Raw genomic sequence first — 27,936 nt, 5'->3', positions numbered from 1 at the left:
TCAGGTGTACAGCACAGCAATTCAGTTATACGTGTGTGTACATATATATAATATATTATATATATAATATATTATATATAATATATTATATATATAATATATATATTCTTCTTCAGATTCACTTCCCTTATAGCTTATTACAAAATGTTGGGTATAGTACCTTGTGCTATACAGTAGGTCCTTGTTGGTTCTCTATTTTATATACTGTATAGTAGTGTGTATATGTCAATCCGAGTTTTCTAAGCTAGATGTCTTTGGAATAGAAATTTTACTCAGCTTCTACTTATATTGAGGGTAATCCATGACAGTCTACCAGTCCTGGTCTTTGAATGGTTTTAGGGGGCTCTGAAAAGAAAGAAAAGAGTTGCTCAGCGACAGTGTCATAGTGTAAGGGTGTGAGTCACCATTATGTTCCCCAGCCAGAGTTGCTGGGACAAAATGAGATGAGTCATGTTGAAAGACCCATGTCTGACACGTGGTATGTGATCGTTAATTCCTCTCCCCATGGCGTTAATTAGTACTTAGAACACTGAAATAGGTTTCACTAAGAAAACCAACAGCTCCCTAAGAGCAATGTATAGCATTTATTTTTATAGTTATTTCTTAAAAATCAATATTGCAAACATACGAAAATAGTTGAAAATCAGCATATACCCCAATGTACCACATAGCTTTCAAATGGTAAAATTTTGCCATAAGTGCCTTAAATTCTTAATGGCATGAAACCTTACAAATATAGTGGTGAGTCACCTTCCCTACCTGAGCATACCTCATCCTTTCCCTGACTTTTGCAAGAGAACTCTATCCTGGCGGTGTGCATTCTCCCCATCAGTGTTTTTAACTTAGACTACATACCTATGTATTCATAAATAATATATAGTGTCGTATGTTCTATAAAAGTTTACGTAAGCAGTATAATAACGTAGTGCATCCTTTGAACCTGTGTTTTTTACGTACTCATTTGAGGTTTGAGTGTAGAACTACTTCCTTTTAGCTGCTGTGTAGGATACCATTGCCTGAAATATTCCATAACTGATTTAGATACTTCATATATGTTATTTATTTATCACAAAACACTGTGAGGGGGCTTCCCTGGTGGCGCAGTGGTTGAGAGTCCGCCTGCTGATGCAGGGGACGGGGGTTCGTGCCCCGGTTCGGGAGGATCCCACGTGCCGCGGAGCGGCTGGGTCCGTGGGCCGTGGCCGCTGAGCCTGCGCGTCTGGAGCCTGTGCTCTGCAGTGGGAGGGGCCACAGCAGTAAGAGGCCCGCGTACCGCAAAAAAAAAAAAACAACAACACTGTGAGGTGTTTTCGACTGGGTTTCAGAGCATGTATTCAAACCCAGGTTTCTCCAATTCCATTAAGCCATGCTTTCAATAAATATCAACAAAATAAAGTTGGAAAGAATGAGCCAGCATGCTGTCTGCTAGTGTGTATCTCTGGGATCTGAACGTAAGGGAACTTGGTGGTTATCTCTCCTCCTGGCCTGGGGCCGGCAAGCTCAGGGCAGCCTAGTCTGCACTGGGGCTGCACTGCAGGAGGGCCCAGGGTCGGTGGGAGTCAGCTGCAAAAGTGGTAAAGCAATGACATTTAGAAAAAAATTGATTTACAATGTTGTGTTTCAAGTATACAGCAAAGTGATTCAGTTATACATATATAAATACGTACATATACTCTTTTTCAGATTTTTTCCATAGATATAGTTCCCTGTGCTGTACAGTAGATCCTTGTTGTTCACCCATTTTATATATAGCAGTGTGTATCTGTTCATCCCAAACTCCCAATTTATTTCTCCTCCCCACCTCTACCCCCTTTGGTAACCATAAGTTTGTTTTCCACGTCTGAGTCTATTTCTGTTTTGTAAACAAGTTCACCTGTATCGTTTTTTTAGATTCCACATAAAAGTGATATCATATGATACTTATCTTTGATTTTTTTCACTTATTATGGTAATCTCTAGTTCTATCCATGTTGCTGCATGTAGCACTATTTCATTCCTTTTAATGGCTGAGTAATATTCCAGTGTGTGTGTGTGTATACGCCACATCTTCTTTATCCATTCATCTGTCAGTGGACATTTAGGTTGCTTCCATGTCTTGGCTATTGTGAATAGTGCTGCTGTGAACATTGGGTACATGTATCTTTTCTAATTAGCGTTCTCTCCAGATATCAATAACATTTTTGAGGCCTAAAAGACCCTGAGGGACAGAGAGGTTTTAAAAGAAGTGTTAAGTCATGGACCCAGCCCTCAAGGAATTTAAAATCTAGCAAGGGAGACAAAACTAACACGAAACAGAACAACTGGATGCAGAACAGCTCGGTGTGTGCTGTGCCCCCTACCATCTTTTACAGAAATGGGATATCCTGTATCCTGTATTTTTCCCCGCATCTTGATTTCTCCCTCAACAATACCTTCTGGAAATCCTCTCAAGGTATCTAGCATAGAACTAATTTATTTTTAAAGCCTGTGTAATATTCCATGCAATGGACATATCATCATTTATTTGACTATTCTCTTATTAATGGGTCATCTCCTATTCACTGTTAATGGCTAAAAAACTTTAATAGTTAATGTCCTCATATATATGTCCCTGTGTGTTCAGGTTTCGGCAGGAGAGTTTACCAAGAGTGGCATGATTGGAGAGGAGGGCATATGTATTTTTAATTTTAATTGATGCTGCCAGATTGCTTTCTAAAAAGGCTAGAACTCATATTTCCCCACCACCAATGTATGAGTGTCCTCTCCTGACATTGTCACTTCTAATAGTTACCTCTCTTTTTAAGTGTCTGACAGTATATAAAGTTATATCCAATTATCATCATTTTTCTGCAGCCACTAGGGAATATAAATGCCTTTTTTGGACATTATGTTGGTTATTTTTGCTGTGCTGTCTACTGCTTGCCTTTTGCCTGATTGATATTATTAGCCTTTGGGTTTTTCCTTGTTTAGTTTGTAAGAGCTGTTTATATAGAACAGATATCAACACTTTGTCATCTGTATTACAAATATTTGGACCAGCAATATCATTTGTCTATTGGCTTTGTTTACCAGCCAGATCACTGAAGGATGATAGCAGCAAACTGTGTTTCATCAGCTCAAAGAAAAATCTAATTAATTCCATAAGTTAAGTAACCTTTTAGAAGGGTCCATGAGTGAAGTATGATGTCAATGGGTATGGTACAATCTGCTCATTGACGAATGTGGTAACTCACTGCATCACCCAAATTTTCTATCACTCGTGCTTTTCTGATGTTCTTCAAGCCACAGGGAGGAATACTCACATGTGTGCCTGACGTATAGGAAAACACAGTTTGATTTTCAAGTAGCTCTAATGCACTCGGCTGATCTCTCTTCCTTATGGAAATAGAGTCCTGAAATACTGTATCTTTAATTTTTAAATTTTTATCTTTTTAGAAATCACACCATCCTCAAAGCCTCATCCACCTGTTGTGGGCAAAGTGACTCATCACAGCATTGAATTATACTGGGATCTGGAGAAGAAAGTCAAGCGGCAGGGACCTCAGGAGCAGTGGTTCAGGTTTTCTATTGAAGAAGAAGACCCCAGAATGCACACTTATGGTATCATTTATACGTAGGTGCAATGTTGAACTGCTTAACCTTTGCTTTGATTTCTTGATTAGCTGGAATGGTTTCTATTGTCTCCAAGAAGACTCATTTTGAAACTGAAGGAATGAGTCAGCATCATTTGCATTCATTCTTTTCATGAGTGATGAATTTTGGAAAATAAGGGTGGGCAGTCACTTTGAAATTAAACCTCCTAGACCTTTGAGAGCCCCTTAGGCTTCTGAAATATTCTAATGGTATATTTAAAAAATCCAAAACGTAGAGACAGAATCAAAGCTGAGTTGGATGAAATCAGATGAGGTTCCCCTCAGGCTGTTCTGTTCACAGATGTGACAACCTCCCAGACCTCGGGAAGTTGTTCCCTTGTTAACTCTTTCCAACCAACCTGCTACCTCTCTCAGCCTCCATCAGAACCTGTCCTTTTTGCCTTTTCCTTGAATGCACTTTCTTCTATTTTTATACAGCTGGTTCCTTTACACCATGCACATATTATATCAAATACTGGCCCCTCCTCAAAAGGCCACCTGAAGTAGCCATTCTTCCACCCAGCTGTCCTCTCTGCCATGACCTTGTTTCATTTGCGTTGTGAAACCTAGCTCTGCCGGAGTCATTTTACTGTTTACTGTTCATTTTCTGTCTCCCTACCAGCATCTAAACTCCACGAGAAGCAGGTAAGATTCCTGCTTGCTTAAGGCTCTTTCCCCAGCTCCAAGACAGTGTGAGCACATAGGAGGCCCTCAAAATATTTGTTGTGTCAATAAATAAATGAATGCAACAGGAATAATCAAGAAGTCATTTTTTTTTTCTTAGCCTTCACTTCAATCCTTATTTCTTCCTTTGACAGCTTTACTGCTTGCAAAATGACTTTGTGTTTTAGGAAGAAGACCAGAAATGAGTTGCAGATACGGTTTTATATTAAACTTTTAATTTTGACATAATTGTAGCTTCACATCTGGCTGTAAGAAATAATACAGAGAAATCCCATGTACCTTTTACCATTTTCCCCAGTGGTAACATTACGGAAAACTGTAGAGCAATATCACAGCTGGCATCCTGGCACTGCTGCGGTCAGGGGACAGTTGCAGCGCTTTGCTGGACTTTTCTCCAGGTGGCGTTGTGGTAAGGGTGCTGATGTGAGGGTACATACGCAGGCTTCGACTGTTACCTGAACCATGGTATCCCTGCGATTTGATGAACGATTCTTTGTACGTAGAAAAGAAAACATGCATTTACCTGAAATGTAGTTGCCATATGAAATAATTCCTGGCCCGACTACTTGAAATATTATTTTAATCATGTCATGTCATGTGTTATTCTCTGGTAAGTAGTTTCCACCCAAAAGCATGAATGATGATATAACAAGTATATCTGTGGAGAGAGAAAAAGGTATTTTATTTACTGTGTTTCTCTTGCACCACAAACCATGCTTGGGCAGGTTAGGGGGGGCTGTCCTGGGTGCTCCGTTGTGTCTCCACTTCTCCTTTGCTGGGTGATCAGCCATGTCCACTGGCCTCCAGCCTGTGTGTCTCTGTGTTGTTATGTTTTCCCCAGAGGCCTGAGTGCTGTCTGGCCCGGGAACTCACCTGGACGGTTGCCTGGCATTGCAGAGCCAGCAGCAAGGCCTTCAGACCCCAACCCTAAGCGAGGTTGTGAGATGCTCACTTTCCCTCAGAGAATTAGCACAAACCTTGACACTAGGTGGCAGAGTTAGACTGTGTTAATCTTGACCTCTTTTCTCCATTATATTGCTTTTCCCTAGGTGTATCGTTAAAACTAGCAAATGCCTTTCTTTGAAAAAGCGATTATCTAGACTATCTGACCTTGGGATTTTGGATTTAAGAACTTCGTCTTGACCTGTCAGTTTCTGTTCATCTTCTCCAACAGCCAGTCTTGAATCAGTGCTGTTGTCTTTGACACAGGCTCTCCTCACAGCCAGTTATATCTAGTTCTCATGAGTTCTCCCTTTGCACATCCCTTCTATGCTTTCCCTTGTTAGATTGTGGCATTTCCCCTACTAGGACGCAAGTAGGATCTGTTTTCTGACTAGTCACTGCTGAATCCCCAGGTCCTACAACCGTCCACCTTATTTGCTGATTGAATGAATTGGCCATTGCCCTCTCTCCCTTCCTTCTATCTTGCTAGTTTAATTTTCTTTTTAATCTTCCTTTTGTCAGATTGTCTTTGATGGGTTTCCATTGTTTGAAGAATGAAGGTCCAACTCCTTACACTAACATCTGATGCCCTTCACAGTTTGCCCACAACCTGCCTTTCTTGCTGTTTCTTATTTCTGGGCGTAAACCTTCCCACGAAATCTGCTGTACTGTCCTTCGAGTATGCCTTGACTTCTCCTGCATGTGTGTTCAGCTGTTTTCTCTGTTCAGACAAATCTCCCCTGCTCCATCCTTTCTTCCACCCAAGTCAGATTCTACCTCGACTGAGAAGCTCCCTTTACTATCCTATTATCTACCCCGCTAAATTCCTATGATAATTGGTACCCTTATCATGCATTTCATTCATTCCGTCAGCACCTACTGTGTGCCACACACTGTTTTGGATGCCAGGGATACAGCACTGGACAAACAGACAAAAATGCCTCCCTTGTGATGAGGAAGACAAGCGATAAGTAAGATGCAGAAGTAAACATATAGTGTGTCAGATGGTGGTTAAGTACCAAGTGGAAAGCAGAGGAGAATAGTTGGGGGCTTGGAGTGGAGGTGAAGAAGGCTTCACTGAGAAGGTAATCTGTGTAAAGAAGCAAGTGAGGGGTATCTGGAGCCTCATGAGCCTCGTGGAAGAACATTCCAGGCAGAAGACACAGCAGGCAGAAACGTCTGGAGGCGGGATCGTGCCTGGTGTTCCAGAAACACTGAGGAGTGAAGTGAATGAGTAATGGGATGGGGCCAGCGCGGGGACGGGTCTTGGGGGCTGTCACTCTGTGTGGTGAGAAGCCACTGGACACTGATAAACTGGGGAGGGGTCTGGTGCATATGCTCTGGGAGGGTCACTCTGCCTGCTGAGTGGAGGACAGGCTGTGAGGAGGGAAGGCGGCCAGAGCAGGGAGGGCTAATTAGGAAGCTTCTGCAATAATTTAGGTGGGAGATAACAGAACAGTGTGAAAAGTGGTGAAATCAGGGCTTGTGGAGATAGATTTGAAGAATTTGCTGGTGCACCAGATACGGGATGTGAGAGAAAGAGGATAGTCAAGGGGCGTCAGTAGCATCTCAGGATCGGCCCCATTGGGCTGCAGGAAGCAGCAGCTCCGGAAGCTCAGTGGCTCCCAACGGCAGCCGTGTATTTCCCACACGGAACACCCGTGGTGTGTCGCAGGCTGGTGGAGTGGCCTCTGCCTGAACGTGGCTACTCATGGTGCCAGCAGAGGCAGAGATTGGGGCTCCCTGTTTCTTGAAGCTTCCACCCGGAATGACACACTGCACCTCTGTTTATACTTCATTGCTCAGAGCAAGTCCTGCCACGTCTGAGCTCCACAGCACAGGGATATAGAATCCTTGGGAGGGCACCAAGTACCTGTGAACAAAATCCAGTCTTCCACAGGTGGCACCAAGGTTTTGGCCTGAGCAGCTCAAACCACGGAGACTCGGGATGCAACAGAAGCTTGTTTGGGGACGATCAGGCATCCAAGTGGAGACATCAAGGAGGCAGTTGGGGAAGAACCAGCCAGGGGAGAGTCTGGGCTGGAGAAATGGATTTCAGAGTCATCAGCAGGTGGCGGGATTGGAAAGCTGGGAGTGAAACATAGTGGGAGAAGAGAAGTCTGGGAACTGAGTCTCTGGGCATTTCAGTACTTACTTTGTTATGTTTCATGTTTGCTCAGCTCTTGCATCAGATATTTGCTTTGGCTGATAACAGATAATGGTATGCTTTACACTTTGATATATTTCCTCTACTGGAAATAGAACTTGGAAAAGTTCTAAGATTGCTTCATCCTTTGAGCTACCATGCCTGGGCCGTGTAAAGAAGTGCATCTCCAGACGTTCGATACACAGCTGCTCTGAGACGTCCCTGTGTCTGTGCTGCAGTTGGTGTCACCCCTGTGTCTGCATTGTAGTCGTGGAGGACCCTAGTGGGCAGCTGTGTCTCTGGTCCTCTCCGTGGGGCCACTCTACTGATGCTGTGAGAGCCTCCAGCCTCCAATCACTGTGCCCAGTGGCATCTGTTTTCTCAGATGGTTCTGTAATTTATCTTTCCAGGGGTTATGAAGGTGCTGTTTGCTTCATGGTGATCTTATGACGTTTAGCACCATTGGATTTTATTGGGGGCCCTTTTAGTTTTATTTTGGTCTAAACCTATGTTAAGTCTTTGCCACCTGGCAATTAAATTCCATTGAGGTTTGAGCATTGTAGTCTCACTGAGCTCCTAAAGATCTTTTCAGATGCCACAAATTGAGGGCTCAGTTTCTATGATTCAAATAGCTATAGTTCTGCACCTCTGCTCATGTAACAATAAAACCCACCCACTCACAAGATTACTTTGTGCTAAGCTGATATATTTTAGTTTATTGTTGTTATTTTTTTTTTTAGACCATGAAGTTTTTCTGAACATTTGTCTTGGTTTCAGAGCCTTTTCTTTCATGGTAAATATATTTGTCTCTAGTTTTAACACTTCTGTTTTTTCGGCTTCTTAAGGCTGTCGGTATCATTTCCTAATTGTCTTTATTATAGTTTCTTTGTTGTTGGTACATGATGTATCAGTTATCTACTGCTGCGTAACAAACTGTCCCAAACTTAGTGGTTTTGGTCAAAGTGTAAAATACACGCTTGCTCATGATCCTACAATTTGGGCAGCGTGGGGAGGGCAAGTCTCTGTTCCACGTGATCTTGGCTGGTGCAGCTCTTTTGGGGCTGAAGGATCCGAGTGGTGTCACTCATGTGTCTGATGCCTCTGCTGGGGCAGTGGGGACAGTGGGCGGCTGACCGGGCTCCTGTGTTTTCCTTCATTGTCTGGCATCTTCCAGTGACTCTCACCAGGCAACGTGTCCCTCCAGTGGGGAAGTTGAACATCTTTACATGCAATTGGCTTCCAAGGGAGCAAGAGCAGAAGCTGCCAGGAGTATTAGGGCTGGGCCCAGAATTGTATAGCATCCCTTGGCCACATCCCATCCTATTTAAGGGGAGAGGAATTTGACTCTTAACTGTGGGAAGAGTACGTGCAGCTGCAAGATGGGAGGGGTAGCTAAAGGCCACCTTGACTGACGTGGCTTCTTTAGGTGGAGAGAAATATGCTTCAAGGAAGGGTAGTCTCAGTGAAGAGGGCTGCATCCACCCTTGAAGGGCAGGAGAACACAGGCGAAGGTCAGAAGGGCCTCATCGTCCCCCGCCCCCCCCCCCCCCCCCAGCCCGCAACTTCTTCTTGGCTCAGTTAGAGCTCTGCCCAAGAAGTCATTTAGGTTTTGGTGCCTGGAGTAACTTGTGATGCAGAAAAGGGGGATCTCCGAGTATTCTGGACTTCATTTCAGCTTAAAATTTTATGTTTTGGATAATCAACAAAGGGAGAGAAACGCAAAGGGCAAAGGGTCTTTGGAAATCATTTCCTGTTTTCAAACATGGTCCTCCAGGTCTCTGAGCTGAGACTCCTCTCAGGAGCACAGATCCAGACCTGCCTGATCACCCGGCACTAGATTTTTCTGTCAGTTACCCTTTGCTCTCACCTAACCATTCATTCCCCTGGATTCCTTGTCCTTCCAGTCCACGTGGCTTTCTCAGACTGCCTGGGTCCTTCCTTCCCCTGCCTATCCTCCTGTCTGTTCTGGAAGTTGCTTGCCCCATGTCTCACTTTACATCAGAGGCCTCTCTGCTAAGGACATGCTTTGGGGCCCCCTCTCCCCTCACTCACTCCTCACGGTAGAGGAATTGCTTGTCTGATGGGTGAGTTTGGGAGCTAGAAGGCCTTCTGGGTCGTCTTAAACTATCCTGAAGCATTCTCCTCCCCCTGGAGCAATGGTGGGCTTGGCTGTCTATGCACTGGGCACTGTGCCTGCATCTTTGGGGAGACACTACTTTTCCAGTGGGTTTATCAGTAATGATGGCAACTCCAGCGCTGTCATTTCAGCCTGATGCAGCTGTCACGCCTCACTGTCCTGGACTGCCCCTGTTCTTGCACCCATCAGCAAGAGTTGACAGATGCATCTCGGCCCTGAACTGGTCCAGGGCTGCATCCCCAGCCCAGCCCAGCCCCTCCCAGGTAGTGGGCACTAGATAGGTTTGGTGAGTTGCATGGAAAGGAATTGATGTATACATATTTAGGTAGCACATCAATATTTTTGAAAGATTAGTTGTGAACCCCGAAGTATGATTCTGGCCTCTGTACAAGTCTTCTGAGAATGAAGGGAACGTTATAGACAGAAAATGGGAAAAAAAGTGGTAAGCCTGGCCTCCAAGGGGCTGTGGAGAGTGTCCTGAAGGGAGGACGGCAGGGCCTGGGCCGGGTGTGGAAGCAGGAAAGAAGAAAAGAGCTGGAGACAGCACATCCGCACTCCCTCTCCACCCACCCTGCACACATACAGATCAAGTCTTTGAGGTGTAAGGAGAGAAAGATTTAGATGAAGCCTTCGAAAAGAGATACGTGGAATTTAAGCAGATGCTAATAAAGGTTTTCGGCAGCAAAGGGAGCTGAGATTTTGGGACTGTTGGGATAGACATACAACTCCTGGGACCTTTGGAGACCTGGTATCCTAGAAAGTGTGGCAAGTCAAAACCAGACCCCCAGGCCCTGCTTCGTGACCAGAGGGCCAGGGTCTCGGCGCCTTTACTGGGTCTCAGCGTCTCCTGAGCCGGCAGCACTGCCCGCCTGCGTTTCCTGGTGCTCGTTTTTCAGCTCCAAACGATCCAACTCAAATCTTTCTGCCTGGGGGCCTGCAGGTTTCCATCGCAGCCTCTAATCAGTTTTCTGCTCTCCAAGTGTTCAGCACCTGCTTCCCACAAACGTTTTCCTAGGTGAACCTGACCGTGTGGCGTGATAGGAGAGTCATTTCTGTGCTGCCCACCTCCCCAGCTGCTCGGGGGCTCCGACCAGTCACGCCCTCTCCCTGCAGTGGGATTTTGCCCGCAGTAGGTACACAGCGGCGCCCATCCACCCGAAGACCGCACTCAGCAGTCACGTATGTGCTACTTGGACTGCCGAGCTTAGCTTTCAATTGTGAAACTTTGCCATATGAGGACAAAAAAAAATCATGGGTTAACGTGATCATTTCTCCAAAGTACAAAATCGCGAGCCAGCTGTGCGTCGCCCTGGGGGAGGGGGGCTGCGGCATCGAGGGCACCTGCCGGGCAGGGGTGGACGCCTGTCCTGTCCTCCGTGCTCAAGAGTTCAGCCCAGGGTGAGAGACGGACAGCCACCAGGGTCAGCTGTGTACCGGGGGTAGACAGTGCTCAGAAATCCCTTCCACTCTCCCTTCTAATACCTTTCAGAGGACGCTGCCCCGATTACCTGGTGTCATCATCACGTGTGTCTCCTTCCGTCTAGGGGATATGCGACTAAGCATGTTGTGGAAGGTCTGGACCCACGGACGCTGTACAGGTTTCGACTGAAGGTCACCAGCCCCTCCGGAGAGCATGAGTACAGCCCGGTGGTCTCAGTATCTACGACCAGTGAGTATGCAGAACTCGAAACTCATTTGTCTAAAGGTGACAAGCAATGTGAAGGTGAAGGTATTCTGCTTTGTGCTCGGCCTTGCCGGAAACAGAAACCGTTCCATTTCTAAGCACTGTGATAACATTGTTCACTGGCTGGGCCTGGCCGTCACATAAGGGAGGTTGAATTACGCTTGAACAAATGCAGGAGCTGTTTTTGAGCCAGCGCTTCCCTGGGAGGGCACGTTCAGGAAAAAAGGATGGAGTCACCTTTCTCAGGAAATGGGCCAGAAGGGTGCGGGCCGAGCAAGGGTTCCCACGCGGAGAAACAGGCTGCCCCCCGGGCGACCTCAGGTGAGAGGTCCACTCAGCGTTTCGTCCCTTTTGGACAGCTTCAGTGTATCCGTCAAGACTTGACACAGCAAGTGTCAAGTTGATCCCTGGGAACCTGTGGGTGAGGAACAGTGAACAGCGAACAGCGCTGCTTCTGTCCACAGGACGCGGGGAGGGGGCCCACACAGAGGTGGGGACAGAGGCCGCATCCTTTGCCCAGGGCAGATCTAAGGGTGCAAATATTTTCTGGGATCAGTATTTTCTTTCTTTTTTTTTTAAAGAATTTTTGTTTTTAATTAAGTTATTTTTGGCTGCGTTGGGTCTCTGTTGCTGCGCGTGGGCTTTCTCTAGTTGCGGCGAGTGGGGGCTACTCTTCCTTGTGGTGCACGGGCTTCTCATTGCGGTGGCTTCTCTTGTTGCGGAGCATGGGCTCTAGGCGCGCAGGCTTCAGTAGTTGCAGCGCATGGGCTCAGTAGTTGTGGCTCGCGGGCTGTAGAGTGCAGGCTCAGTTGTAGCACATGCACTCAGTAGCTGTGGCTCGCGGGCTCTAGAGCGCAGGCTCAGTAGTTGTGGCGCACGGGCTTAGTTGCTCCGTGGCATGTGGGATCTTCCCGGCCCAGGGCTCGAACGCGTGTCCCCTGCATTGGCAGGCAGATTCTTAACCACCGCGCCACCAGGAAAGCCCCTGTGATTGGTATTTTAAAACATTCTGAAGGTGTGTGTGTATGAAGTGCCGTCTTTGAACTAGAATATTGTGAAGATTAAAACGGTCAGAAGTGTTTTCCACTTCTGAAAATACCCACCCACCGAAAATACAAGCAAATCTTTTTTTTTTTTTAAAGAAGACGTTGGGGTAGGAGTTTATTAATTAATTTATTTATTTTTGCTGTGTTGGGTCTTCGTCTCTGTGCGAGGGCTTTCTCTAGTTGCGGCAAGCGGGGGCCACTCTTCATCGCGGTGCGCGGGCCTCTCACTATGGCGGCCTCTCTTGTTGCGGGGCACAGGCTCCAGACACGCAGGCTCAGTAGTTGTGGCTCACGGGCCCAGTTGCTCCGCGGCATGTGGGATCTTCCCAGACCAGGGCTCGTACCCGTGTCCCCTGCATTGGCAGGCAGATTCTCAACCACTGCGCCACCAGGGAAGCCCCCAGACAAATCTCTTTTTGATTGCACAAAGGGAGTTAAACATTATTTAAAATTTTTGTGAGTTAAACATTATTTTAAAATTTCAGTCAATGTAGCATTTGGCTTGTATACATATATATATATATATATATTTTTTTTTTTCTGTGACTTTCAGTCGTGTCCTTTAGGCATTTACTGATGGACATTTTTGTGCAGATGAAAGGTAATTCAGATTTTGAGTTGGTTCATAACACTTTCCGTTGCAAACAAGGCATTAGGGGATTGGATCTCAGTTTAGCGAACTGAGAATTTAGTTAAAGCTGAGGGTGGTGATGCCATATACGCCCCCAAACAGTGCTCAGCTAGCCGTGGAGAAATGGAGTTTCAGAGGAGACTTTTGATGTGAAATGGTCGGTTCCAGAGATGCAGGTCAGGAAAGAGGGCTTGGCCCCGAATCTGGTGAGGGTGAAAGCATTTGCTTTTCTATGGGAGATATTGAGCTCCTGGAGTTTTTAGGGGTAAGAAAAGAAGGCAGTGCCTTACTTCTTTGTGTGTTGAGGGAAGGCACAGAGAAGGGAGGAGAGGGGGCAGGAGAAAAGTGGGCAAAGGGAGCCCAGCGTGTGGAAAGAGGCTCTGGAGGGCAGCTCCTCTGGGCCGCCTTTGGGCTCCCTCCCGTTCCCCCCACCCCCAGCCACTGCTGCACTCCTCTGGCTCTGCCCCTGCATTCTGGGGTGCCCTCCCTCCCCACTGCTGGGCCTACCGCGCCCACTCCGGGGCAGAGCTCTGTTCCAGGCCATTCCTCGTGTGGCTTCCCCTCGTTTGCTCTGCACGCTGCTCCGCTCCCGCACAGGGCGCTGTCTCACCACCTCTAGTAACGCTCCTTTGCCTCTTATTTTACGTATTCGTTCATCTTCTTTGTCTTCCACCTACCGTGCATGCTCCTGAGGGGCCAGGGTGATGGGTCGGTCATGTCTAGTTATAGAAGATCCTTAAGAAACGGTTGGATGGATGGCGAACGAAAAGCCCCCAGTCAGTACTGGGAGGAGGAGGAGGTCTGATTGGCTCAGCTTGCCTTCCTGTCTCTTGGGAGATGATGGGTCTGGTTGTCACTGGCTGGGGAGAGGCCCCCTGAACCTGCCGGGTGAGGGTGAACTGGGCATAGAGCCAGTTGCGGTAGGCGGCCCCTAGGATCCTTCATACCACATCAAAGCCAGGGCAGGGGCTCCTGGGCCTTTGGCCAGAGGTCACATGGGGTCAGGGCAGCATCTGGAGCTCTTCTAGGAAGGCAGAGGCCGGCGCAGCGCTCGGTCTGTCAGCTGACGAGGGTGGTGCCTGCAGGCCAGGTGCGCCTTCTCCTTGCTTCTGCGAGGCAGCCGGGGAAAATTGGTCCAAGGCCTTTGTCCCTGCAGCCCGTGGCTTCCGTGGCTCATCAGACAAGACCTCCTGCGGGGACGAGGGTGGGCCGGGGATGAGGGTCCTGGTGAGGCCCTGGGAGCCGAGTGTCAGGTCACAGCACACGTGCCTGCAGCCAGGATGCGCTCTCAACCTTAGGACGCTCTCCTGGGTGGGAAGGACCAGGTAACCCTCGCTTCTGCCTGCTGCTCCTCAGGCTGCTGCTCTTACCGTGTCCAAAGCAGACTCTCTTAAGGAGGCAGATCAGGCTAAACAAAGAATTAAAAATGTGCGCGTTCTATAAAACAAGTGAAAATGCTTCTGTGGGTTGATCATTTGCATTCGGCTAGAAAGTGCTTTAATGAATCACAAAAGCATGTACTTTGAATAAAGGATGCTCAGCCTTCTTTTTCCCCCCCAGGTAAAGGACATGAGACTCTCGTTTAAATGAGGCAGCCTGCAATTTTAATCAGCTGGGCCCTTAAAAAGAAAGGAAAACAGCTGCTGCTTGTTAATTGGCAAATATTTTTTGCCAGTGAGCTCATCATTTATTCACTGTTTTTAATAGAGACTTAAATTCCACCAAGGAAGGCATTATCACCACATTTTAGTATCTGTCGGGACATGTGCAGCTAAATGACCCTCTTGCAGAGCGTGAGCAGTGGTTTCCCAAAGACCTCTCTGCACCCCCCCAACCCCTCGCCAGGCGTCCCCTCCTGTGGTCCTGCTCGATGACGGGCGTCCTCACCACGGGCAGCATCGGTTCAGTGTTTGTAATAATTGTGACACCCTGGTAAACATTAGAAAAACAAACCCACAGAGGCAAAGCCTGCCTTTTCCATATTCCATTGCACTTATTGATAGCAGTCCCTTGGGCCAGGCCCACAATGTCTCGAAGGATTCGGGGGCAGAGGACTGGAACGTTCTGCTCACCCTGGCATGTCCCCTCTGTTCTTCATGACTCCCGCCTAAAGTGGGAGTAGGAAGAACTCTGCCCTGCACACAAGAGCCTCTGCACTTTTCTGTTCTCTGTCAGATTCCTGTAACGTGTGAGGCTCTGTCGTGCCTTGGTTGATTCCTCTCTGGGCTGGCGGCCATCCTCAGTACCTCGTTGCCTTCCTGGCAGGGGTCTGAGAGGGTTAATGAGTTAATGCTGAGAAAGAGCTTTCATGCCCCAATGATAGTTATTGCTTCCCTTTGCTGGAACTCAGCAAGCAGGGAATGATGAACAATTATGTTGTTTTCCTTCTCTTCCGTGAGATGTCCCTTTGAACCCAGAATAAGTTGGGAGAGCGCTGATGACCCCTCGCAGAAACTGGAACAGGCAATACATTTATTGACATGATACCATAAAATCAAGATACCCTGGTCTCTGCTATGCACGGTCCTCAAGCTTCTAAGCACGAAATGAACTTATTCTGTTTTCTGATATTTGCACGCCGCAGAGCTCCCTGGGTAGGATGGGAAGTGCCCGTACCGGGAGAGCCATGCTGGGCAGGCAGGAGGGATGATGTGGCCTGAGGTGGTCAGGGCGTAATGTGCTGGGTGCTGCGTGTGCTTTCAGAGCTTTCCCTCAAACCCCAAGAAGTTAGCACTTTTCCGAAGCTTTCTAAGCTTTAGGCCTCCCCTTGCACTTCGCACTTTGCAGGGGCTGGGGGTTCATGTGTGTGTATTTAAGATGTCCGCTTGTATACAAAATTTAGTAAGAGCGGAAGCATAGAACGGATTGGTCAGCTACCTTGACATCTATTAAGCCCCAAACGAAGGAGTGTGGCCTTTTGGAAGACCTCCCTTTGAGCTCTGATGTTGCCCCCTCCTATCTGGGTGACCTTGGACAACTCACTCAGCCTTTCTGGCCCTGTTTTGTGGTCTGAAGGAGATTAAAAGCATCATGTGAAGTTCTAGAGGCAGCTTAGTTAATTGGAACTAGTTAGGATACCATACTTTAAAATTCAGTAGAAATAGGATGAGCTTCCTATGTCCTTCTAGATGATTCTGTGCAAATCACTTATTTTGGCGTTTTTAGTGGCAGTTGACGTTTGAGAGTCACAGAAGTAGGGGCCGTTTGGTGGGATAATGAAGACTTTCCCACCACACCATCCTTCTCCTCCTTTCTGGGAAGTGAGAGGGAAGAGGAACTTTCCATGGGTTTCATTTGCGCACTAAAGTGTGGGTCCTGTTAAGTCCGTATGCCTCTAGTGCAGGGATTCTCAGCATCTGCGTGGTTGGTGACTGGGGCTGCCCCTTGTCTGTAGCATGTTTAGAGGTATCCCTGGCCTCCAGCCACTAGATGCCAGTAGTACCAATCCTTAAGTTGTGACAACCAAAAATGTCACTAGACTTCACCAAATGTCCTCCAGGGGGGCAAAAGTCTGCCCCCTCCCAGAGCCCCTCGTGAAAGCTATGACCTCCCTCAGAAGGCCAGGGACTGCCGTGGGCCTTGTCCTCTGGTGGGTTATCATGATACATTTATTTGAGGCTTTTGGTCTAAAACTATGTGTGGAATGATGAAAAGGAAGTATAATGTAGCTAAGACATCTTGAGGAGATTGGCAAGCTGAAGCAGACAAAATTGTTATTTCAAAACAGTTTTAACTTGGCCTGAATTTATTTTTACCAGAACAGAAGAAAAGGGTATCAGCTAAAGGTCACTCTGACAGGGATCTCTTCATTCTTCTGCCCCACTGTTTCCCGGTTTGTACTTTGTCCAGCGAAAAATCCTCCATGGAAACCAGGAGAAACTCGGCTCCTGTGCCTGGGAACTGGCGTCCCAGAGTTTTTCCACCGTGAGGAGCAGGGACTGGGAATTTTACTTCCCCACTGGCTGAGACGGCCGGCGGCCTCTGCAGGCCAGACTGTAAGAGGGAGGTTAAGGGGCGGGGTGAGCCCCAGGGGCTAGTCTGGGGTTGCGGTGGGAGGATAGAGTGGAGGGGATGTTTTCTTTCAGGGTTGAGAATAGTAACAGCTGAAAGTGGGCCCTGCAGTGTGAAGGGCAAGAGAGGGACATGCGTGTCTCATTCTCTCTGGGGCTCCCAGTGTCAAGACTAGGCACGTAAGGTATACATGAACCTTTGTTGGGGGGCACGGGTTTGATCCCCGGTCAGGGAATTGAGATCCCACATGGTGCGGCCAAAAAACCCCGCCACCACCAAAAAATGAAACATTTGTTGAATAAGTGAAAGAGCCTTTTTGAGATGGCCGAAGCCGGGGGTTATCAGCTCGATGCCTGTGAAGGCCGGTAGGGTGCTAAGTGTGGGAGGGGGCTGGGCACCAGGCAGGAGAGAAAGGTGGGACCGGGGCAGCTGCTGTTCTGTTACTCTCACCTTGACAACAGATACTTACGACGTACACGTGCTAGTCTAGCACTTCACTTGTATTGTTTCATTTAAACTTAATCCTAATCATCCAAAACGTCAGAACGTCATGGAAGGTGAACCAAGTGAAGCCACGAAGTAAACATCCTGATGGACGGGCTTCTTTCACTCGGTCCTGAGCTCACACACTGCTCAGTTTTGGACTCCTGCCCCCTTCTCTTCCACGAGGAGTTAGTGCACGAAGGGCTGCCCCTCTTCCCATTGTTCCTTTCCTGTTTCTCAGAATCCCTCGCCTGCTTTTCTCCACTTGGCAGGCTCGCTCCCACAGTCAGGCTTTCTCACAATGTTCTGCCTCTCCAGGTATGAGCCCTTCTGCCTCCACAAGCTCACAGGAGGCAAGGCCAATGTGAATGTTATGTTCCTGGGAAGGACTGAAATTGTGGATTTCCAACGTTAAAGCAATCTGTCTTTTATCGTTTGTCGTTCGCACAGTTTAGCGACTCCTTGGCAAACAAAACCCGCACGTCGTGACGATGGTGGGGCTTTCCCTTGCTCGTAAGGGACATTTATTATGTCTTCTGAAATCTGAAAGGATTATTTTCAAATATCAAAATAACATACACACAGCGGTACTTTTATAACTTGAAAATGTCCCAAGCCTTTAGGACAATCTAAATGTTCTTCTCTTAATCTGTGAAAACGAGGTCTATTTTCAGTAGGAGTGGAGTATGTCATGTAAGAGATACTCAGCGGAATTGCCAAGTGCCTTCTTGAAGGTGAACGTGAACTTCCACTCAAGGCCACAGGAGGAATAGAGCTGGAATGAACCTTCTTTCATTATATTTTGGATGACTGCTTTCCATCTACTTTCTTCAGGAGAACCCATAAGTAGTGAACACTTGCACAGAGCTGTCAACGTGAACGATGAAGATTTGCTGCTTCGAATACTACAAGGAGGGTGAGAGAGCTCTGCCTTTTAAAAACTTAAAATTTTTTTTTAAATGCCCAGCAAGTGTTTAGAAATGCGTTCATGCAGCTTAACTTTATTTTCCTAAAATTGCCCACGGCTTTGAAACTGGCTCCAAAATTGATCTCAGGTGACTGGTGTGAGTGCAGCATGGCTCTTAAAGGTGACCGTAGACAGCCCCATGTAAATGGTATATTTTGTCATTATTTAATGAACATTGAAAACAGATACGACAAGTCTGGGTGTCGTATATTCTTCCCAGAAGTAACTTATGACTCTTGCTTATATGCCGTAGCATTTAGGCAAATTTTGCCCCTAAATGCCCGCGTCTAATTCCTGGTGAAATTAAGGAATCACTAAATCGGCTGTTTCTAACTCAAAAGGCTGATAAAACCCTAGAGGGAAAATGTTGAATACAGTTGCCGCCAATGAGATACTTGAAGCTATCTCCCAAATGAAAACAGGACAACGTTATCTAGATCGTTTTTGAATTGATAGTGTTGAGTGCCTTAGAAGACAAGTCATGTGTGAATTGAGGCTCTGTAAGTTGGAGAAGGTTCCCGAAAAACGCCACAGCTTCTAAGCTGCTATTGAAGAGCTGGGCTCTCTTTCTTTCTTTTTTTTCTTTTCGGTACACGGGCCTCTCACTGCTGTGGCCTCTCCCGTCGTGGAGCACAGGCTCCGGACGCGCAGGCTCAACGGCCATGGCTCACGGGCCCAGCCGCTCCGCGGCATGTGGGATCTTCCCGGACCGGGGCACGAACCCACGTCCCCTGCATCGGCAGGCGGACTCTCAACCACAGAGCCACCAGGGAAGCCCGAAGAGCTGGGCTTTCTTCTTTGAGCAGCAGTGCTTTATGCCCAGTGGGTGCAGTGGGGACCAGGCTGGTGTTGGGTGGAGCTGAGAGCCTGCAGTGAAGCCACTGTGTCCCCCGCTAGTTTAGAGGGGCCGTGCTCTTCATAGAGGATTTTAGCAGATTACGTAATGGTTCTGAATTGAAGGAAGTGCCTATTTTAAGTGAAATTACAGCAATTTCCTCTTCTTTCCTTGTGAATTTGAATCCTTTAAAACATTAGGCAGGGCAGTCTAAGACAACAAAAACTTAATGGTGCAGAAGGAACTGGAATTTTCAGGAAAATGAACCATTTTAACCACCTGTGCCCTGAAAGAGAAGTCAGCTGTGAATCCACAGGGAGCCGTGTGGGCACGTTCATCTCTTTTTTTTCCCTCTGTGTTTCCCCCAAGCAACGTGAAGGTTGATGTTCCCAATAAGTTTGGCTTTACCGCTCTGATGGTCGCTGCCCAGAGAGGATACACCAGGTACGGTGCTTCCCTCTGCATCCCTTAGCGAGGGGTTGAGCCCCTCGCTCCTCCCAAAGGCTCCTCTCAGGACGGGGACGGGAGGGGAAGGGCCGTCGGTGGGGGAGGGGGGGAACCCAGCTTCAGTTCTCTTTCCAAAATTGAGCCATGTAGGGGCTGAACAGAAGCTCAGCTGCTTTTATCATAAAGTCACACAACATGCAGGAGAGGGTATAAAAATGTATAATCATGTGATAAGGAAGAGAGGTAGCCATTTAAATTACATTTTGCAAGGTATTTTATATGTCCTGGGAAAACTGGTTATTAGAATGTGAATTTCTTTAAAGAAAAAAAAAAGGGGGAGGGATATTCATTCTAGAAAACAAATTTCCCTGATAGGTTTGCTCAGATATAATTTCCACTGACACAATCTATTTTCTCTACTCCTCATGGAGATACACATAAATATTAAGAGCTTATTTTTTCCAACATATTTATATTTAACTAAAATGCCATTTTTAAAGAAATAGAAATGGATTTTCATCAGATTCTACCATTTGAAAATGTATTTCCAATGGTCATTAAAGTGAGAGTGAGTTAGTTTCATAGTCTAACTTGTTTCATGTGGTATAGTTTTTTGTTTTCAATGACTAATTCACATAAAGGGTGAAAAACTGTTTGTTTTTTTTTTTGGTGTGGAGAGGCAGTTTCTTGGTTTCGTAATGCCCTGTCTTTAAAGCCAGCTGCCTCTGAAGATGGAGAAGAGAGAGTTGCCAGGACAGGTCTTAAATATAGAGTCGTTCATTTTTACTGGGTTATCGTGGGTTCCTATTCATCAAAGCTGCTTATCCAGCGACTCTGAAATTTGTCTTGTTTAGGCTTGTGAAAATCCTCGTTTCTAACGGCACAGATGTGAACCTGCAGAATGGAAGTGGCAAAGACAGGTAGGTATGGAACATGCCCTAAACTGTTCCCATACTTGTGTTACTAGGCTTGGGTTTTTGATTTACCCAAATATTTTCTTGTTTCTTTTGACAGTACTGAGAGGTGATAGGTCTCAAAGGAACGATGGCAACTCAAAAACTGGCTTATTCACTTGTCCACTTATTCTTCCACTCAACAGGGTATTTTGGGGGATATCCATTATAATGCATCTGCCTTCCCTAGCTTGAGCCCAGCAGACACTAAGCGCTCAGTAAGTGATAGTTATTGAAGCAGTTTTCTCCAGCCATGTGCTGGGCATTTGGTTGTAAGTGCCTCTGGCACTTTTTACCTCCCTATAGGGCTCTCATTTCATGTCACCTGACTGTGTTAACTAGAAGTCTTCGGTGTTTCCAAGGAAGCAAAATGCATTCACAAAGATACAACCCAGTTACTTCCCTGAGGTGAAAGGGCTGAGTGCCTTGCAGGAGAAGTTTGTGGAAAGAACATGATACTTGGAAACTTGTTCTTACAATGATGAGAGGATGTTGTAGAAAGACCTAAAAATAATCACTAATCTAGTAATTAAGTTTAATTAATTAATTCACATCAACCAATATTTATTGAATGACTACCACATGCCAGGCTCTGTGCTTGGCACTTGGGTAGAACAGTGAATAAAATGCAAAGCCTTTGCTCAAGAAGCTTACAGTCACGTGATGTGTGCCGATCAAAGGTTTATGCACTGCAAACTAGTATGTAAGGAGTAGCTACAAAACACTGATCAAATATGGTAGGCCACAAAGAGGACATCAATTTCTAAAATCAGAAAGCCTACCTACCACACTCTCTGGACATAGTGCAGCAATAGATTTTAGTAACATTGAAAAAAATCACTTAAGTTTAAACAGTAGTTTTTCAAATAACTCTTAGGTATTTTTTGGAACTAAGCCATCAATTCAAGAAGTTTGAAAAAATAATAGTGCCATTTTAAAAAGAAAAAAGAAAAACTTGAGAGGTATGAAAGAGAAGAATTTTTAAAAAGTAGAAATTGATTATAAAATAGATTGTTGAGAAATGTGAGAGCTACCTCTTAAACCAAAGCTACACAATAAAATGGACCAATTTTGTAAATCTCAGAGGAAAGAAAAAATTAGAAATCTGAAAGGATTCATAACAGTATAGAGCAAATTCAAGCATGAAAAGAAAGTGGTACACTTGCATCTAAAATAGATTTGATCAAATCATTGAAATGGGTACTTTTTTAGAGAAAATTTAAACCATCAAAATCAACTCAAGAAGTAGAACATCCAAAATAGCCAATATCCATACAAGAAATTAGAAAATTTATTAAAAGATCACCTCCAAAATAGCCTCTGTGGTTGGCCTGTTCTACCAATGAGCTTGTTCAGATTTTCTAGGTACTGATAATAACCTTGAACTTTTCCACAGCAGAGAGGAAGCTGGAAAGCTACAGAGGATAGCCTTATTGATAACATCTAATAGAAAGAAAGCTATTTGTACATCTTTATGTGGAGACATTTATGTATCTCTTCCATCCTAGCTAAGGGATCATACAGGAGGGTAAGGATGTCTAGATCAGGAAATTTCTTCATGCTTCCCATCAGTAGACTGAAGGTGAAAAAAAGCCTGTGTGTGTGTAACTGGTCCTCTGTCTCTTTTATTATTTTTAAAATTTTTTCTTATAGCAATGACTTTTGAGGAGACGGGATCAATTATCTTAGAGGATGCCCTGTATTCTTGATCTGCTCAGTTGTCTCCTAGGTGTGAAGGAGGCATTTAACTTGTTCATTATTTCCAATAAAGTTAAAATTAGGTTTAAAGGCTTGATTGGATTCAGGTTAACACTTTTAGCGAGAGCACTTCAGAGCTGGTGTTGTGGCTTCAGTTTGCCTCTGTCAGGCCTGTGATGCAGGTTGCCCCCCAGTTGGTGTTTCTACTTCTCATCCTTTGGTGAGCGTGTAACAGCTAAGTCTTTCCTTTGTAAAGATATAGCTTCCCATTGCAATTAGAAAATAATCTATGGGTTAGAAATTCAGTACAGTGTGAATATCCTGTTCTCCATTAAACGTTCATCCAAAAATTTTAGCATCTACTGTGATCCTTGCCTGAATCAATTATTTAATTGGGACTTGCCAAAAAGTGATTTTCTAATTCCATGATTCCTCCCATATTTATTAGCTGTGTAGGCTTATGTTAACAAGAGCTTTCCCTCATCAACTGGGGATGGACTACATGGTATTCTATAAAGACAACATAAATGTTTATTTAAGTACCAATATTTAGAGTAAGGAATTGGTTTAATAGTTATCTCTAATAATGTCCAATGAGATTTTTTTCTTTTTCTTTTCTGAATATCATCATGGACTGGTAGATGTTTTTAAATCCAACATTTTACTCTATTACAGTGATTATTCATTTTTTGGAGGTATAATTCACATACCATAAAATTCATTCTGCTACAATGTACAATTCAGCGTTTAAAAATATATGAACAAAGTTGTGTAACCACCATCACTGTATAAATCCAGAAGATTTTCATCAACACAGAAAGAAGCCCTGTATTCGCTAGCAGTCACTTACCATCTCCTCCTTCCAGCTTCAGCAACCGCTAACCTGCTAGTTCTGTCTCTGGATTTGTCTATTCTGGACATTTCATATAAATGAAATCATATTATGTGGCCTTTTGCGTCTGGCTTTTATTTAGCGTAATGTTTTAAGGTTCATCTACATTGTAGCATATATCAGTACTTCACTTCCTTTTTATGGCCAAATTATATTCCATTGTATGGATATACCACAATGTGTCTATTCATCAGTTGATAGACACATACATTTTATGTGAATAATTTTCATGGCTTTTCCACCCAAATTAGGATTTCTCTCTTAGGTTTAAGCCAGGGAGGGTAAATGTAGACCTGAGTGTGGAGACCCCACTTATAGCCAAATGCTTCTTCTGCTGTGTGTTGCAGTCTAATGCTTGCGTGCTACGCAGGACACCTAGATGTTGTGAAATACCTCCGAAGACACGGTGCTTCCTGGGACGCTAGAGACCTAGGAGGCTGTACAGCTCTGCACTGGGCTGCAGATGGAGGCCACTGCAATGTGATTGAGTGGATGATAAAGGACGGCTGTGAGGTACGATTGTCCTTGTTAACTACACACGTAGAGTTAAGAACCTAAATGCTGTTCCACAGGGTTTAGGACGAGCAGGGCCTTATGTGGATGTCTTTTGATTAGTTGAACCTAGAAATGCTAAAGAAAGTTCTCTGACTTATGAGCAAGAAAGTTCCTGAAGCCTTGGAAAAAAAAAAGATCGTTATAGAATTGTTATGCTAATGAGGCTTCAGATTGTCATGGAGGTTCATCGCGTGTGGGGGAAAAAGAAACAGTGCTGAATCCAGAGCTGGACCTGATGCTTCTTCTACCTTGTTGATTCCTTTGTTCATTCCCTACGCCAACAAAGCTTGATGGTGCCTCTACAACACACCAGATACTGTGGGAGGTGCTGGACGCACCAAGATGTTCAGAACTCTTACAGCCATACTGCTGCTCATTGCTTTTAGAATTAGATTATTTTTATTCTTGGGTTTGCTTTAAAGATTAGTCATTAAAAAAAACTTCCGAAGAGCAAACACTATATCAAGAATAGAGCATTGCAGGGGCTTCCCTGGTGGCGCAGTGGTTGAGAGTCCGCCTGCCGATACAGGGGACATGGGTTCGTGCCCCGGTCCGGGAAGATCCCACATGCCGCGGAGCGGCTGGGCCCGTGAGCCATGGCCGCTAAGCCTGCGCGTCCGGAGCCTGTGCTCCGCGGTGGGAGAGGCCACAACAGTGAGAGGCCCGCGTACTGCCAAAAAAAAAGAATAGAGCATATTCCAGCTCTCGTGTCTTTGCTTTGAAGCAGGCATGTTGGTTTGATTCTGGTTTCATGTCATCAGAAAGCACAAATTCTACTTGGCAAGTGGAAGTAGAGTTGTTTGGACTCTTCTAAAGATATTTGAAGATGGGCAAATAGAATTAGCTCCATTAGGGTAATTGCTGCTAACTTTGAAAACTTTAGAAGATTTCAAAGAAGTTAAATAAAATTTTCAGGGCATGGAAATAAGGAATGATGAACAAAATTCTCTCCTAATTGTGATTGCCAGATGGTGTAGGCTACTGAGAAGTTAAACTGATGACCTGGAAAATAAACTCGGATGGAGAAGAGTTATGTCTCCCGGAAGATGTCTAGATTTGTCCTAGTTTGTCTCTGAAGTGTGATTGAGCAAAAGCAAGGCTTAAGTTGTGGGATCTCCCTGGTTCCTGCTGCTGCTTTGAGAGGGCTGAGAAGAGGGCCCCTTGGAGGAAGAACCTCAATCAAGATAAATCCCTTTTATTACATTTCTTGTTTTGTTTTAGACACACGCACAAAAGGTCAGAGGTATCAGCCTTGGTGGTTAGGGCCCACACCTGCCTTGGGTGGTGGTGACAGCCACATTCCTCTTGTTTGGTTTATGATGAATTCTGCTCATGCTTTGGACCCAGTAAAAGTCTGTAGCTGAAAATGAAGTTTGACCTTTGCTGAAAGAAGAGCAGGTCTCTGCCATCAACATGTAATACTGGAATTTTGGAAGTGTCTCTCTGGGCTTTAGTTATGGACACACTCATTTGGGGTGAATTCCATCTTTTTCTGTAGCACTGGAACTCCATAAATGTGTCCACAAAAGATTTCTGTGTGGCTGGTAGATGATATCAACACGAGTCGCTCTCTGTTCTTGGCAGGTGGTGGATCCGATGCTTTGGAAGACAGTGGGTTGGATGTGGGAGCAAAGTGGGGCACTGTCACCCTCTTCTCGAATCGAATGATCTATACTGAGAGCGAGTTATTTGCATGGGGAACCATTTCTACATTTAATGAGCCATGTGACCTCAGGGAAGGTATTCGACTTCTCTGAGATTTGGTTTAAACATTTGTAAACAGGAATAAAAATAGCTACCCCTGTTTCACCCTCAGGACCAAAGAGAAAATGTGTGTGGAAGCGCATTGGAAATGCATAAAGTACCTCGTAGTACGAGGTGGTTATTTTATTATTATTTAAATATAATGGAATGGACCTTGCTGCCCAAAGGTTATTTGTTATTTGCAAGAGGAAGAGCTGCACATCTTAACGGTGCTGCGGTGGCTAATCTCATACACACAAACCACCTGCAAGGTCCTAAGGCCCTACTGGCAGTTCCTTGTTTGTTATTCCGGTCTGATGCTTCATACCAAAGCTGCAGAGAGCTCTGAGTAATTCTTCTGTAAGTAATTCTTCTGAATTAGACCTGTGTGTGCATCCATGCGTCCATCTGTGCACATGTGTATATGTCTACTTCGGTACCACTCTTCACGGATGGATGAGGTCCTTGTTGGGATTGGAGGAGGCAGTATCTACATTTCGTTATTCTAGAATATGTCTTAAAAAGCATGAAACTGAAGGATCTTAATGTCGGGCAGATTATTAGAAATGGCCCATCTTACTACCAGGCAAACTACATTTTGGACGAGGCTTTAGGTTGGCTGACTTTTCAGACTGGGTTTCAGGTAAGAGATCTAGTTGCTTTGTATTTGCTCCGGCTGTAGTTCTCCTGCTTAAAATGAATACCTATTGGTAAGTATCAGGGTGGGCGTTTATATTACTGTCTTGTTCCGGAAGGGATTTAAAGCCGCTTACAAAGACGCTTAAAAGTAAGCAGCAGACACCCTTTAAAAACCAGACGAGGAAAGTTAGGCACGAGAAAATAAGGCAGGGCTCACACGGGGCCAAGGAGGAGGTGATTACATTTCATTTTTCTGTCCCATCTTTTTTCCATTTGAACAAAATGTAAATGAAGATGCCAGTGGGTGGGGAGGGGCCTCCTGGGGCCTCTCAGCACCCTCTAAAGTGGCCCAAACACAGCTGCTCACTGTGTAAATGTGAACTGAAATCACGGTCCAATCAACTCTCACCGGGTCTAGAAAGACTGCTATCTAAATTGTGGGGGAATTTGGGCAAGTAGACATTGCTTTATAAGTTTCTGATGAGTGATTTTCAGGAAAAGAAAGTGGGCTAAGAGCCACTCTCCCTGTGGCTCTCCAGGTGGACCCCACAGACGCTGGCTCGGGGTGGACCCCGCTCATGAGAGTCTCTGCGGTCTCGGGGAACCAGGAGGTCGCCTCTCTGCTGATTGACGCAGGCGCAGATGTGAACATGAAAGACAAAGACGGGAAGACCCCTCTCATGGTACGCCTTGCTACACACAGCAGCCTGGCTTGACAGGTGGAATTAAGGTCAGAGCTGGCCCTGTAACAGAAATTCTTGAGAGTGCAGCCACACAAGAGCACTGGGGGGCTTCCCTGGTGGCGCAGTGGTTGAGAGTCCGCCTGCCGATGCAGGGGACACGGGTTCGTGCCCCGGTTCTGGGAAGATCCCACATGCCGCGGAGCGGCTGGGCCCGGGAGCCATGGCCGCTGAGCCTGCGCGTCCGGAGCCTGTTGCTCCGCAACGGGAGAGGCCACAACAGTGAGAGACCCGCGTACTGCAACAAAACAAAACACTGGGTTTTGGTTGCGTGTGTATTCCCTATCGGCCTGTGAATTAAGATATGACGATGTCACCATAGCATTTTTTGGGGGGTGGGGGGGGTCACTCTAGTATTTTTGTTGTCTTTTGACAGCTTTCTTGAAGGATTACCAACCCCAGTCCCTGGGGCCATTTTAGGATCAAAACAAAGAAGTGCTGTTCTCTGTCCTGGTTTGGCCTAGGACTTGTCATCCCACATGGAGAAAAGCAGATTTCCTTTCCTCTTCCCTTGCAGCTGCCATGGCGGTGCAGCGAGGTCCACGCACCCGTCCTGCAAAGCCACAGCGGTCCCAGACAGCTCTGACCCTTGAGTGTGCTGCTGGTGGGTGTCCTGGACCTGTCCCACCAGGCACCCGCTTCCGCTCACCCCCACCGTTTGTCTCCTAGGTGGCCGTGCTGAATAACCATGAAGAATTAGTCCAGTTACTTCTTGACAAAGGGGCAGACGCAAGTGTGAAAAATGAGGTATGTAACTCCATCTCCATCTAAGGATTTTTTCCTGGTGAGGAGGAGAGAACATAGACACAAAAGAATTTTTCTTGTTTTCTCTTTCAGTTTGGCAAAGGTGTCCTAGAAATGGCCAGAGTTTTTGACAGAAAGGTTGGGATGTTCTTTCTGCCCTTTGAGGCTCATTTTGCAGCACTTAAAAAAAACAAAAAAACCCAAACCTTGGATTACATGCACCTGTTTTTGTTTATCTAGAATGTAGTCTCCTTATTAGAAGAAATGAGAAAAAAGCAAATGCCGAAGAAGTCATCTATTCGCTGACCGGGGCACCTCTTACCTCCCTCCGAAAGCCAAGTGAAACGA

At 45.8% G+C, this 27,936-nt stretch overlaps 1 protein-coding gene across 1 annotated transcript in view; it reads left to right on the top strand.

Annotated features, from left to right (window-relative positions):
• Positions 1-27,936, top strand: part of FANK1 (fibronectin type III and ankyrin repeat domains 1) — a 115,266-nt gene extending 87,330 nt beyond the window's left edge. Inside the window, exons 2-10 of the mRNA XM_060033854.1 lie at positions 3,415-3,592; positions 11,065-11,189; positions 18,210-18,291; positions 19,547-19,621; positions 20,479-20,544; positions 23,515-23,680; positions 26,644-26,787; positions 27,514-27,591; positions 27,682-27,936. Of these exons, the coding sequence (XP_059889837.1) occupies positions 3,415-3,592; positions 11,065-11,189; positions 18,210-18,291; positions 19,547-19,621; positions 20,479-20,544; positions 23,515-23,680; positions 26,644-26,787; positions 27,514-27,591; positions 27,682-27,828 (1,061 nt within the window). The 3' untranslated portion in view covers positions 27,829-27,936. The remainder of the gene's footprint in view (positions 1-3,414; positions 3,593-11,064; positions 11,190-18,209; positions 18,292-19,546; positions 19,622-20,478; positions 20,545-23,514; positions 23,681-26,643; positions 26,788-27,513; positions 27,592-27,681) is intronic.

This window comes from Delphinus delphis, chromosome 16, assembly GCF_949987515.2.
Source record: "Delphinus delphis chromosome 16, mDelDel1.2, whole genome shotgun sequence".
NCBI classification, from domain to species: Eukaryota; Metazoa; Chordata; class Mammalia; order Artiodactyla; family Delphinidae; genus Delphinus; species Delphinus delphis.
The sequence above is the reverse complement of the archived record's forward strand: the minus strand, read 5'-3'. Positions and strand labels throughout refer to the sequence as shown.